Source organism: Pleurodeles waltl, chromosome 3_1, assembly GCF_031143425.1.
Source record: "Pleurodeles waltl isolate 20211129_DDA chromosome 3_1, aPleWal1.hap1.20221129, whole genome shotgun sequence".
Classification (NCBI taxonomy): domain Eukaryota; kingdom Metazoa; phylum Chordata; class Amphibia; order Caudata; family Salamandridae; genus Pleurodeles; species Pleurodeles waltl.
The window spans coordinates 579,724,654-579,739,363 of record NC_090440.1 but is presented as its reverse complement, the minus strand read 5'-3'; the positions used below and the strand labels follow the sequence as shown (position 1 = coordinate 579,739,363).

Below are 14,710 nucleotides of genomic sequence, written 5' to 3'. Positions count from 1 at the left end.
GCAAGGAGTCTCGTTCGAGGTCACCTTCGGCTCGGCGTCGGAGGACTTGGGAGGTCAGCCCCACGGTCACGCCGCATCCATCGACGCCGTTGCCCTCTCCGGCGTCACCGACTTCACCTGGTCAGGCGTCAGTGATTGAGGTGGTGCAGCCTCTTGTGTTTTCTCCGGCGTCGCAGACGTCGAGGCCGGCGTCGGGGTCGCCCTCGATCCAGGCACCCCAGTATCCGGCTTTTCCCACTCCTGGAGCCGATAGTACTGCGTTTCTTAATGCGATGTATACCATCTTTCAGCAGATGGCTCCAGGAGCTGCTCCGGCTGGTCCTTCGGGGCCCTTGGCCTTTTCGTTGGGTGATCCTGCGCCTCTTCGGCCGGCACCCTTTATGCCCTTTCTCCCTTTTGGGAATGTGGGCTCGGCGCCGGTGCCGGCGTCGGTGGCCGCTCCGGTGGCTTCGGATGTTTCGGCCCCGGAGGTTGCCCCTCCGTCGAAGTCAGGATTTTGCCCTGTGACTCCGGTTGGTCCATCGGCTCCTGCCTCGGCGCCGAAGCTGCCTGTGGCGCCGGACGCGGCGTCAGATGCTTCTGGAGATCGGCGCCGTTCTTCGACGTCGGCGGAGGCCATGTCGACTCCGCGTATCGAGGAGAGACTTCATTCGAGGAGGCGTGCTCTCCGTCTTTTAGAAGAGCAAGAGTACCAGCGAGTCCTAGAGGAGGGAGAGATTGAGGACTCTGGAGACGGACTGCATGGTCTGGATACAGCCAGTGGGCTGGACACTTCCCCTGAGTGGGAACTTTCATCTCCAGGGGAATATACGGAGGAGGCTGCTTCCTTTCATGCTGTGGTGAGGAAGGCAGCGAGCTTTTTGGACCTGCCTTTGCCGGTGGCAGAGGCAAAGCAGAATTTGCTGACAGAGGTATTGCATCCGGCCTCTGCTGCAGCTGAGCCTCTCTTGCCATTTAATGAGGCTTTGCTGGATCCGGTGTTGGAGGTGTGGAAGAAGCCGGTGTCTTCCTCGGCCGTTCATAGGGCTGTGGCCAGGAGGTATCGAGCTGCACCATCTGACCCTGGCTTTCTCTCTAGACACCCTACGCCGGAGAGCTTGGTGGTGCAAGCCTCCTGTTCCTCAAAGTCAGCGCCTGGTTCCTTCCCGACGGTGCCTGGAGACAGAGACTCCAAGAAACTGGATGCGCAGTCCAAGAAAATATTTTCGTCATGCAGTTTGGCGTTGAAGGCCACCAACGCCACGTGCATTCTGGGGAGGTACATCCATGCGCTGATGGATGATATTTCGTCTTCATTCACGGAGCTTCCCCAGGGTCTTTTGGATGTGGTCTCGGACGCCCAGGCTGCCGCGACCCAGATTATCCAGTCTGGGCTGGACACGACCGACTCGGTGGCCAGGGCGATGGGCACGGCTGTGGTGGCAAGAAGACAGGCCTGGCTCCGAAACTCAGGGTTCTCTGCGGATGTGCAGTCGACCCTGCTGGACCTCCCGTTTGATGGGGACAGACTGTTTGGAGCCAAGGCAGATTCAGCCTTGGAACGATTTAAGGAGAGCAGAGCCACAGCCAAATCGTTAGGACTGCAAGCTCCTTCTTCCTCTGCCTCTTCTAGAGTTTTCAGGAGGTTTCGGGGATTTGGGCGTGGCTCTTATTCCTCTTCCTTTCGGGGGAGGTTCCAGCAACCCGCCTCTTCCCTCCCCTATAGGTCATTTAGAGGGAGGGGGAGGGGTGGGGTCCGTACCAGAGGAGCCTCTCAACAGCACTCTGCCTCTTCCTCGTCCTCTGGAGGGGTGCAGCAGGGGAAGCAGCCTTAGGCTTCCACCGTCTCCCACTCACTCCTCTCCGGTAGGGGGAAGATTACAGCGTTTTCTCCACAAGTGGAAGTCTATCACAACGGACACTTGGGTTCTCGGCATTGTGGGAAAAGGCTACGCCCTTCCCTTTCGGGAGTTCCCGCCCCTCATCCCGCCCCGCCCATCTTATTGTTCAGAAGAACACCTCCTGTTGCTAGAACAGGAGGTTCAAGTCCTCCTTTCAAAGGGCGCGGTAGAGTTGGTCCCAGAGCAGGAAAAGGGTCGAGGTTGTTACTCAAGATACTTCCTGATTCCCAAAAAGGATGGTCAGTTGAGACCAATCCTGGATCTGAGGATCTTGAATTGGTTCCTCAAACAGGAAAAGTTCAAGATGCTGACCCTAGCACAGGTGCTTTTGGCGTTGAACAAGGAAGATTGGATGGTGTCTGTCGACTTGCAGGATGCTTACTTTCATATCCCGATACTCAAGTCGCACAGGAAGTATCTCCGGTTTGTGGTAGGGTCGCAGCACTATCAGTTTGCGGTCCTCCCGTTTGGTCTTACTTCAGCACCTCGAGTCTTCACAAAGGTGATGTCAGTGGTTGCGGCGGAGCTCAGAAGGAGGGGGGATAGCAGTATTCCCTTACTTGGACGACTGGTTGATCAAAGCCAAGTCCCCGGAGCTTGTGTCGCATCATCTGCAGTCAACAACCCAGTTGTTGTTCGACCTGGGCTTTTCGGTGAACGTGCCCAAATCTCACCTGGAGCCCTCTCAGCGCCTCCTGTTCATAGGGGCAGTACTGGATACAACATTGAGTCGAGCCTTTCCTCCGCCTCAGCGGATTCAAGATATTCAGGAATTGGTTCCAATGTTTCGAAATGGAGCGGTAGTTCCAGTCCTCAAGGTCCTTCGTCTGCTCGGTCTGTTCGCCTCCTGCATTCTGTTGGTCACGCATGCTCGCTGGCACATGAGGGCTCTTCAGTGGTGCCTCCGAAGGCAGTGGTCTCAACACAAGGGAGATTTAGAAGGTACTGTCAAGATCTCCAGAGATGCTGCTGTGGAATTGAAGTGGTGGATTGCGGGCAACAATCTTTCACAGGGGAAGCCGTTCGCGCAGTCGCCACCAGTGGCCACGGTAATAACGGATGCCTCCACCCTAGGATGGGGAGCTCATCTGGGGGATCTGGAGATCAAAGGGCTTTGGTCTCCAGAGGAACAGGTGTTTCATATCAATCTGTTGGAGTTACGGGCTGTACGTTTGGCTCTCAAGGCCTTCCTCCCATCCCTTCGTGGTCAGTCGGTACAGGTCCTGACGGACAATACTACCACGATGTGGTACATAAACAAACAGGGAGGAGTAGGGTCGTACCTTCTCTGCAGAGAAGCTCTTCGGCTATGGTCCTGGGCAAAGGACCATCAGATTTGCTTGGTGGCAAATCATCTGGCCGGGGTCTTGAATGTACGTGCGGACAGTCTCAGTCGCCAATTCTCGGCAGACCACGAGTGGCGTCTCCATCCAGATCAAGTCTGTTTAATCTTCCAGATGTGGGGGTTTCCTCGGATAGATCTGTTTGCCACTCGGGAGAACGCGCATTGCCCGTTATTCTGCAGCCTCCAGTATCCGATGCAGGGAGCGTTGGGAGACGCGTTTCAGATAACCTGGTGCGACCAGTTGCTTTACGCGTTTCCCCCCATACCCTTGATTCCTCGAGTGTTGAGGAAAATTCGCCAAGACCGGGCCCAAGTCATCTTAAAAGCTCCGGATTGGCCAAGGAGGGTATGGTACTCCGACCTTCTCCAACTCTCACTGTGCCCTCCGCTCCGTCTCCCTCTCAGGGCAGACCTCCTCTCGCAGTCGCAGGGGCAGGTTTTACACCCCAACCTCCAGAGTCTGCACCTACATGCTTGGAGATTGAACGGGGCAACCTGAGTTCCTTCTCTCTCCCGCCTGATGTAGTGGATGTTATCTTAGCGGCCAGGCGACACTCCACTAAATCTATCTACGCTAATAGGTGGTCTAAATTTGTTATGTGGTGTGGAGAGAGACAGATTGATCCCTTACATGCTCATCTGTCACATGTTTTGTCTTTTGCACTGTCTCTAGCGCAGAAAGGTTGTGCAGTAGCTACCATTAAGGGTTATTTGTCGGCCTTGTCAGCCTTCATTTGTCTTCCAGACCAACCATCGTTATTTAAATCCCCTATTGTTCTCAGATTCTTGAAAGGTCTTCTGAATCAATATCCTCCAAAACCATTCGTTATGCCTCAATGGGATTTGTCCTTGGTCCTGACTTTCCTTATGGGGTCCCCTTTTGAGCCTATGCATTCTTGCCCCTTAAGGTATTTGGTTATTAAAATAAAAAAAAGTTATATTAAATCTACAGCTATTTTATTGCAATGTTGTGTGATTTACAATATTAAGAGATGTTGCTTTGCTCTTTCATTGCATTGGGTTATTATTATTATTCTCATGCACGTAAAAAATGTTGGTACTGTCATCGGCACGTCGGCGAGGACTTCTTATTGCCTGTATGACGTCAGACGGCGTCGCGTGGGCTAAAGTGACGTCCTCGTCGACGTGCAGAGACTAGTAAGAAGATTTCCGTCAAATGCTGGCGCCATGGGAGTATTCATTAGGTGAGGAATCCACAGGTAGCTAATGTATCCACCAGAAAAGTCGTTACCGAAGGTAAGTAACTCGTTCATCTAGACCTTACACAAGAATGTATGGAGGTCATAAAACAAGCTAGAAAACCAACCACAAGACATTGCTATGCAAATAAGCGGAAAAGATTTATTACTGCCATAATAAACTAATTCAACTCTTACACGCATCTGCTAAAGACATCGTCAGCTACCTACTGCACTTACAAAAGTCAAAGCTAGCTTTTTCATCCATTAAGATACATCTCACCGCAATTTCAGCTTATCTACAAATTATGCACTCAACTTCACTATTTAGGATCCCAGTCATAAAGGCTTTTATGGAGGGTGAAAAGAATTATCCCACCAAGAACACCACCAGTTCCTTCGTGGAACCTCAACATTGTCTTAACACGGCTCATGGGCCCACTGTTTGAACCCTTGCACTCATGTGAGATACAATATTTAACATGGAAAGTAACATTTTTAATTGCCATCACATCTCTAAGAAGAGTAAGTGAAATACAAGCATTTACCATACAAGAACCCTTTATTCAGATACACAAGCATAAAGTAGTTTTAAGAACAAATCCTAAGTTCTTACCAAGAGTCATATCACCGTTCCACTTAAACCAAACAGTAGAACTACCAGTGTTCTTTCCAGAACCAGATTCTGTAGCTGAAAGAGCACTACATACATTAGACATCAAAAGAGCATTAATGTACTACATTGACAGAACAAAACAAATTCGAAAAACAAAACAATTGTTTGTTGCTTTCCAAAAACCTCATACAGGGAATCCAATATCCAAACAAGGCATTGCCAGATGGATAGTTAAATGCATTCAAACCTGTTATCTCAAAGCAAAAAGAGAACTGCCTTAACTAGAAAGAAAGGTGCTACCATGGCCTTTCTAGGAAACATTCTAATGACTGAAATATGTAAGGCAGCCACATGGTCTACGCCTCATACGTTTACCAAGCATTACTGCGTGGATGTGTTAACACAGCAAGCCACAGTAGGACAAGCAGTATTACAAACTTTTTCAAACAACTTCAACTCCTACAGGCTGAGCCACCGCTTTTGGGGAGATAACTGCTTACTAGTCTATGCAAAGCATGTGTATCTGCAGCTACACATGCCATTGAACGGAAAATGTCACTTACCCAGTGTACATCTGTTCGTGGCATGAGACGCTGCAGATTCACATGCGCCCGCCCGCCTCCCCGGGAGCCTGTAGCCATTTTGAAGTTGATCTTGAACATTTGTAACTTTGTAAATATATCGCTTTAAACAACATTATGTACATACATATTTACTCCATTGCATGGGCACTATTACTATAATACACAACTCCTAAGTCACCCTCTGCGGGGAAAACAATCTAAGATGGAGTCGACGCCCATGCGCAATGGTGCCGAAAAGGGAGGAGTCCCTCGATCTCGTGACTCAAAGACTTCTTCGAAGAAAAACAACTTGTAACACTCCGAGCCCAACACTAGATGGCGGGATGTGCAATGCATGTGAATCTGCAGCGTCTCATGCCACGAACAGATGTACACTGGGTAAGTGACATTTTCCATATATATATATATATATATATATATATATATATATATATATATATATGTGTGTGTGTATATATATATATAATTATTATTATTATTATATATATCAAATATCCTAGGGGTATCTTGCTTCCTCCACAGGAGATGGACCTTGCTCTGTGTTTTTTTTTTACAGGGGGAGGGTATGGCTAGGACCGGTCTAATATGGCATTAAGATATTGTTCAGTGGCATTACATGTTGATCTGTGTTTCACAGGTATCATGCACACAGTTTGGGTCTGGATGTAAGTGGTAAATACATTTATATTCATAGGATCATTTGGCAAAATAAGCCTACTGTCAAGGATAAAGTTATCCCCCTGCTTTCAATGTCTTCATGACTTTTATTACTGTGGTCCTTTCCATATCTCTTATGGTGTGTCCATGCATGGGTTCGGATCCCATTAAGGTTGAGAATAATTTTATATTCATTTTGTTCGCTGGCTTCTGACACCGATTTGTCTACTAACATGGATAATTTTATTCCCATGCTTTTTAATGTCTTTTGCCATGTACAGTATGTTATTGCTTACCAAAACATGATGAATGTGCATCCTTTTTCCCTTGTTCTAGACCAGTTTTGTTCTCAATAGAGACTTTTAATGGTCTCAATTCGCAGGCACTCCTCCGGGGATGGTATGACTTTGATATCTGATTCTAAAGTAAGGAATCTACGGCTAGATGTCTTTATCAGATGAACAGTTATTTACCTTTGGTAACGCGTTGTCTGATAGAGTTTCAATCTAGCCACAGATTCCTTAACGACCTTCCGTTCCTCCCTGCTCTGCAAACTGAGTTCTCTTTTGTCTCAAATATTTTGTTATGGGAATTCACATCCTGAATTGAGAATTCAGTGTTTATTTGACACAAGGGTGTCTTTTATTTTAGAACACTGTTCCAGTAGGCAATTTTTATATGTGGCTCAATGTTTTGTGCGTGGAAAATAGTCACTGAAGAAACTGGTGTCGGCGGGGGAGTTATATAGACTCTGTCAACGTCACATCCGGTGGACGACGTTGATACGGAGTTGCGTGAGGCCCTCTTCTGACGCACAGATGTGCTATGGGAAAAAAGAAAATCTGGATCCAGTCTTGCACCTGGAGTGGATTAAAGTAAGGAATCTGCAGCTAGATCCTGTTGCTCCCAGATAATGCGTTATCGAAGGTAAGTAACTTGTTCCTTAATGAAATTTTAGCCCTTTATTAGTTGCAAACATATATATGTAGTTTACTAAGGCTCTAATATATATATATATATATTATTATATATATTCAATTGATTTGAAGCCCAGACAGCTTCATGGCGCCCTTTTCTGTAAATGCAGTGGTGAGTATTCCTTTGGCTGGGCAAACGCTGTAAATATTCTTTTGCTTTCCTTCATGTCACTGAAGAAAAGACATGGAGCGCACTCATTGGAGCACTAGGTACATTTATTTTTATCAGAGACCACAAAAACTTGCCGCATTTCGGTCTCACAACCTTGATCATGGGATTGTTTTTTTTTTCTCAGTTGTTAGTTCCTCACGCTTTCTGTTAAACAGTTGTCCTGTTACCGTTTCAACACTGTGTTAACAAGGTTTCAATAATGTTTATTTCCCCCGTGTCTTTTACTGTGAAAAAGAGAACCCAATACTTTATGTGTTATCAGTTTGTGTACTGAAAAAAATAAAAAACTGATTCAGAACCAAAGTGCCACTTGTTTATAACAACTTTTTCCTTTGGAGTGCCAGCTGGATTTCATAATCATTTTGACTGATTCTATGACATGACGCTTGTTCAATGGCTACGATGTATTCAGTGTGAATTAGAGGTCCAGAAGGAACACTCAATGCGAATTAATGCTCATTACACTTGAGCTTCCCTTTTCATATATGCTTAGTTTAGTTCTCATTTCATATTGGATTTTGTTATCACGCCTTATGCTCAATTGTTAGTACTCCGCATTGAAATTCAAGCAAACGTAACCTAGAATTAGTCATTTGTTTAATTTTATGATTTACTTCAAACCAGCACTCAACTTATGCATGACTGTTCCCAAGAAATGTGTGTTGACGTCCATGACTTAAACTAATCTTTTTTTGTGTTACCAAAGTTTTTCTGCAAGTCGTAGAGATACCTAAAATACCCACAATTTATTATTATTATTTTTTTTTTTTGCCAAAACCTACTAGGAAGACCAATAATATTAGTGAATGGCTCCTTGTTCGAAGCAGTCTAAAATTATGTGGACACATTTTTGGCTCCGCTAGTAAGGTCCTATTTGAAAGACACAGTGGACCTGCTTCAGCATTTACACTACATTCCTTGGCAGGACACATAGAGAATGGTAACTATCGATGTTGTCTATCTTTACACCAGTATTGAACATCAAGTGGGACTAGAAGCTTGCAGATACTTCTTGATGAAAAGAAGCATACAATATTATGAGTATACAAACATGTAATTAAACATGATTCAACCCTCTGCTTGAGAATAATATATTTTTGTTCAACAAACACATTTTTCACCAAACGAAAGGAACCACCATGGGTTTTTCATGTTCTCCAAATGTTGCTAAGCTTACAATGGGATGGTGGGAACACCATCACACCTGGTCACCTGAAAATGATGAATATGAAACCAAATTAGTGACATCGTTACATTTTATTGATGACTTATGCATACTATGGGATGAAACAAAGGAAGAATTTGTGGAATACATAGCAATTCATCACAATTCTGCAAAATTGAATTGACATGAAGGAAAAGCAAAAGAACGTATATTTATATATATATATATATATATATATATATTGTTTTGAAAGTGCTATAGGATTCCGCACATGGGTGAGGCTGTTCGGTGCTTATGACTGATGAGGATTCTCCTGGACGAGAACTGGGGTTACAGGTGAGTAAAGTTTCCTTAATACTTGTGTGGGAAAAACTACTGTAAATTACTCACCTCTCTGTAACCCTTGTATCCCTTATTTGAACGACATTGCCTATAGAAATGTGCAAAACATTTAATTTGCATTCTATATGGAGTGCAGAGATTGACCCAGCCAGTCTGAATGGAGTGCAGCGATATGCTCAGCCAATCAGAAGTCTTACATAAATACCATTAACTACATTGTTTGCCTGCTTTCCAACTTCTTAAAAGCTAAAATAATATGCACAAGGTAGATCAAAGAGCTTGCCTGTGAGGGTGACACTGGAAGGGCAGGGGCCAGGAGGCTACCTGGTGTAGGCCCGTGTTAGCTCATCAGGCTGTCACCTTTGAATTGAGGCCATAATTGTGTGGTAGCACAATTATACACAGTCAACATCATCAGTGGCAACACTAAAAAAAATATATATATATATATATATATATATATATTTCTGATTGTTGGAAATGACTATCTTCTTCTGTGTGGCGTGCCCCCAGATTTTTGCCTTTACTTATTTTGCTGCCTGTAGAACTCTACTTCTGCTAACTATTGTTGAAGTGCTTCACCTACCTCAATTGTTATATTTAACATACTTATAAGTCCCCAATTTATGGTACAAAAGTGTACTTAGGCATGTAAGTTAAATCTCTCAAGTAGACTACAGCACCAGGTGTGCCATCCACTGCAGTGAATGTAAAAATGACTACAGGATTACAATTTGGAACCTGGCAGTGCAGTTGTAAACTAAACTGCAAATATAACCTGTCAAAGTAACTTCTCCTGACAGCCCTAAAACTTTCTTTAAAATATTAATAAGCCACCACTAAGTAGGTCTTACTGCCCATAAGGCAGCCTGCAGAGTATTTAAAATTAGGGCATGTAAACATAGCCTTTTAATGGAAAAAAAAAAACAAATCTGTTTTCACTGTATAGGGGTTGGATGTTTCATAGGAACCCTTTGGGATACAATATTACATTTAATATTGTTATCTGCAGCTAGGAAACCACCTCAAATGTAATTATTGCACTTTTTGAGAGATTTATTGCAAGCTTAATTCACTGGTGAATTTGGCTTTGTATCTGCTTCTGTGCCTCTTGACTTTGAAGACAGTCTTTCTCATTGAGATAACTTCCCCACCCCCTACAAAGAGGCGTCATGGTGCTGTACCTCAAAGGGCTTTACGCTTTTCTTTTGATCATACCAAGGAACACTCTATGGCCAATGAACTTTTTGTAGGGTTCTACTGGGTGAAGAAAGGGAAGGCTGAACAGATGAGGGCCCTGTTGAGGTGTTGTCCTCTGCATTGTAGTCTGCTGCGCACTGGCCTAAAAGCAGCTGTTGGATGGTCTCAGAGACTATTCCACAGGGGTAAGGCTGCTACCACTGCGCTGACACACACATAGTGCCTCTACTTTACATGTGCCAGGCTGCAACCCATTGTCAGCACATACGTTTTCGAAGCTCTACTACCTTGACATCCAGGTCTGATGGCAAGAACATATTGCCTGTTCGGTCCTGCAAGACATTTTGGTCAGAGCCCACTCCACAGACCCTCCACCAGGAGAGGTACTGGATTGATATCTTGTCTAAGGTGAGCAATCTGCGGTTAGATGTGTCCATCAATAAGTTCGGTATCCCTCTTTCTGGTTGATACTCCCACCTCGCTGTTCTGTGGAGTGACCTCGTTTTTAACATCTATAAAGGTTCCCACTTAGGAACCAGCACAGTGGCATTCACACACTGCATCTGATGGCACTGAAGGAGATTATCAAGAAACTGAAATTAGCACACAGGGATGGCGCTTACTGTATTTGCTGCGCCACTCCATCTTTTCTGTGGCAGTATAAAGTCAGCACTGAGCTGCATAGAGCCACTTATCAGCATGTGGGATCATTGCTGGAAAGAGATGATTTAGTCTGGTACCAGTAAGTAACTTGTTTGGGTATTTTACCGTTTTAACTCTTGTAGAAGAAATTTTACTCCCACCTACAGTCAAAACCACTGAATGGATTTATACTGAACTTGGTATTAAAGAAGAATTTTACCCAACGTAATATTTTGTTGGTTTGGTCTAAATCCATGAGATATTAACTTTTTTTTTTAAAGTGCTGGATAGGCTTCAGAGAGTTAACACTTTCATATATCTTAACAGCCAATTGTTGATTTTCTTATAACTTTGGCACTGTTTAATAAATATTCATGTCATTTGTCACTACTCTACATTTTCAGTTTCAAGCAGATCCCTCTAGGGTACCCAGTTAAGAGTGGAAAGCAGACGTATTCATTTGGTAATCATTTTGCTGAGAGGTTTGGCTCTGTGTGATGAATCTAAACAAGATTTGCCAGAAGCATATTTCTTTTGTGCTGCCTAACGAATCTGTTCCAAATGGGGCAGCTTGTTTCAAACTACACCCAGTGAAGGTATTTCCATTTTAGTGGCGATCCAGTTTGGGTTGGAGGTTATCAAAGTAAAAGGGGTGGTCTGAGTTAAAGGGGTTTGAGAATCGGCAGTATTTTTGATCTACTATTACCTTTGGCACCATTTGATGGATTGGCACAAAAATTGGCATGGACTTAGTTTAGCTTGCTATTGACCATTGGTATTCTTATGCAGATCTTCAAGGTGGAAGGCAGATTTCAAGGGTGTGTTCATTTGCTAACACATTTGATGAACTTGCACAGAATGGTTTGTAGATTTAGATTTCTGATGATTGTCATGTTTTGAGTACAATGTGCTCTTGAGAGGGTGCTTGGACTGGAAAAGGGAGGAGAGGGCAGAGATAAATGGGGCAGGGAAGCAATAAAAGTTTCATTCACTTATAATTTTGGCGGTGTGTGATGAACCTGCATGAAGTTTCACAGTTTGCAAATTACACCCAGTGCTAGGCCAAGAAGGCTCTTCGACCAACCTGAAGAGGGTTTGGCACAAAGCCGGGTCAGAGCCTTTGCAAAGCACATATTGGTTACATGGCAGAGGTAATTGGTACATTAAAAAAAAAACATAAAATTAACTGAAATACAAAGTTGAAGATAATTTGTGGCCTAGCAGATCTGCTGACACAACTAAGAACTCCATGAAATTTGGCAGCTTTAGTGTGCAACTCACAATGCACACCATAACTAATGCCCCCTCCCCACCCCCATTGTTGAATCAACCCCATAGCTAGTAGTATGGTAAAAAAAAAAAAAAAAAAAATGAAATAAAAATGGCTACCTATAAAAAACAAAGTTCTTATTTTAGTATACTCCATAACTGGCAAATTTACAGAATTCTTCAGTTTTTTTATTTGCTGAACCATAACTGGCATTTAACTTTCTTTTTCCTTTGTTGTGTGCGTCTATATCACATTGAATTCTCTCCTTTTAAAACTGTGCTGGAAAGTTTAAAAGTGACATTACGAAGCATTTTGCTTTCCCACACACTTTCAACGGCAGAATGTCAATCTTAGTACACTGCGTCAATTTGCAAGGCATCACTTGCCATTTTTTAATTTTTCTTCCAGAAAAAAACGACCATATCCTGGGAGATGAAAGCCATTTTTGATTTTTAACTTTTATGAGATATTTTGCACCACTGCTGGTATATAACAGCCTATGAAATACTGGTACACAGTATATCTCTCAAATTCTGCTTCTTTTATTGGTGAGGCTTGTTTTTGTTAGGTGGGCCAACTTCATGAGAAGTGTATAGGCTCCAGTGCTGCTACTCAATGTCTTTCATTTCCAAAACTTTTAAAACAGATACTAAACGGACACTGGTGTGGAAAACATATTTAATTTGGTATTTGCTATAAACCATTAGGTTGAAGTTTCAGCAAACTAATTGCTGCAGTAGTTAACTTTTCTACACAGAGTGTTTATTCTTAAAGTATTCCCAGATGCTAGTATGTGAATTTAGAGGCCATTTAGACACCTTTTTGCAGTTCCAGAGATGCACAGACAGCACTGATGAAACAGCCTGTTTTATCGCTAGCACCCAGACCTGTGCTTTCATTTCTTGTTTTTGGTTTACATTGTTTTATGCTAAAGGTAATTTTATATCTTTTTAGCTTGCACACCACATTCAGACCCAAGCATTCTTAGTTTCTATTACTGTTACTCTCTTAATGCCTGTTACACAGGTTTGCAAAAAATGGAAATATACAAAATCATTGTAGCTTTTACAGTGCCAAACCTTTTGGTGTGGCCAATGCTTTTGGGTTTCATTCTGATTGAGTAAAACCCCTCTGGTTTCAAGTACAGTGAATGATAAAGTCTGGTGACATTAGTTAACAGTGTTGTGAACTTCTGAATGCGGTGCTTATGCCCCTGTATTAGCTTTCAGTTAACTTGGGTATTCATAGCATATTCAATAGACACGTGACCACTGCATGCGAGTGCCAATTATTGAAACTGGTCCTTATGCATTACATAACATAGCTGTTCAGTGTTAACTTGTATAAGCCTTCACAATGTGCTGGATGGTGAATCAATCAATCATGCTTCTTATATAGCACGACTACTCACCCTTGAGGATCTCAAGTTACTGAATGATGCTTTTGATTATGAACTTTCCAATATATACTTTAAAATGTACAGAAATAATTCACAAACTATATTCTTTCAATTTTAGAGATATCACATTGCGATATAAAGAAATACGAAGACAGAAGCAAGAAAGTACACACACTAAAGAGAAGCAGTTGTGTAACGGAGATGCGGATTGTGACATTTTTGATAGTGAAAGTGCAAACAGTATGAAAAAAAAGATTCTTTGAAATTGAAGTAACGGACTGAATGCCAACAGATCCAAATAACTCGTCAGGGGTAAATTGGCTGCAGATCCAAATACATGGTCATCTGCCACTTGGTTTCCTCACCTGTTAAGACTTTTGGGACTAATTCAGTTTGACTTGCTTCTCTGCTTTCACTTTATCTCTTGGACGTACACTGGAATGGGGCTGATAATAGAAGAAAAGCACTACAATTGATCATCAGAAGCAAGAAGAACATTACTGCAGTATTTTTTAAAACAAGTAATGTTTCCCTCTGCAATTTAGAACTTATTTTATTTGAACTTGAAATTGAAATTGAATATTCTATGGATTTTTTTGTATATTTTGAGTGTATATCTTCCTGTTGTAGTTTTGATAAGGGCTTGATTTATCAATAGTCAAGATTGCAACTTTTATGTACTTTACTGAACAAAGAAAGATCATAATGCACTACAATTCCTTTATGTGCTGCCATCCACACTAATTCCTATATGTGAAACTCCCCCCTAGTACGAAGCACAGACCTCAGGATATTAAAATGTTTTTAAAGTACCTTTGTTAAAGTTGGTTTCTCTAGTCCAGCCCAGTCTGTCTTCATTAGCAATTTTGAATGCCATGCTCTGTTCTTTTTTTTTTTATTTACTATGCGGGGTATGTGTGTAACCACTCATAATATCCTGCTCCTAATCCCATGTTGATCTAAATAGGTAGATAAAATATTTCCACTGGATCCTCATCAGTAGTCATAAGCACTGAATAATCTCACACCTGTGAGTATATATATTTATATTACCTACTGGGGGGTGTTCTGCTTTCCTTCTTATCTCGTATCAGAGCTTACAGAACATATCAAGAATGCACTTCTGAGTTCAAAGAAGACCTTTATTGTTGTTAATTCTTCCCCACCCACAAGTTCGTGAGAGACGAATTAATAGATTTCAAGCACACTTCGCAGCAATGAAAACAAAATATATCACAGTACTTCTCAGTTGCAATGTACAC

General features: G+C 42.9%; 1 protein-coding gene across 1 annotated transcript in view; it reads left to right on the top strand.

The window, feature by feature from the left end:
- The window catches only part of PTDSS2 (phosphatidylserine synthase 2), a 298,247-nt gene extending 283,987 nt beyond the window's left edge, over positions 1–14,260 (top strand). The window contains exon 12 of the mRNA XM_069223022.1: positions 13,567–14,260. Within this exon, the coding sequence (XP_069079123.1) occupies positions 13,567–13,711 (145 nt within the window). The 3' untranslated portion in view covers positions 13,712–14,260. The remainder of the gene's footprint in view (positions 1–13,566) is intronic.
- The last annotated feature ends 450 nt before the right edge of the window (positions 14,261–14,710 follow it).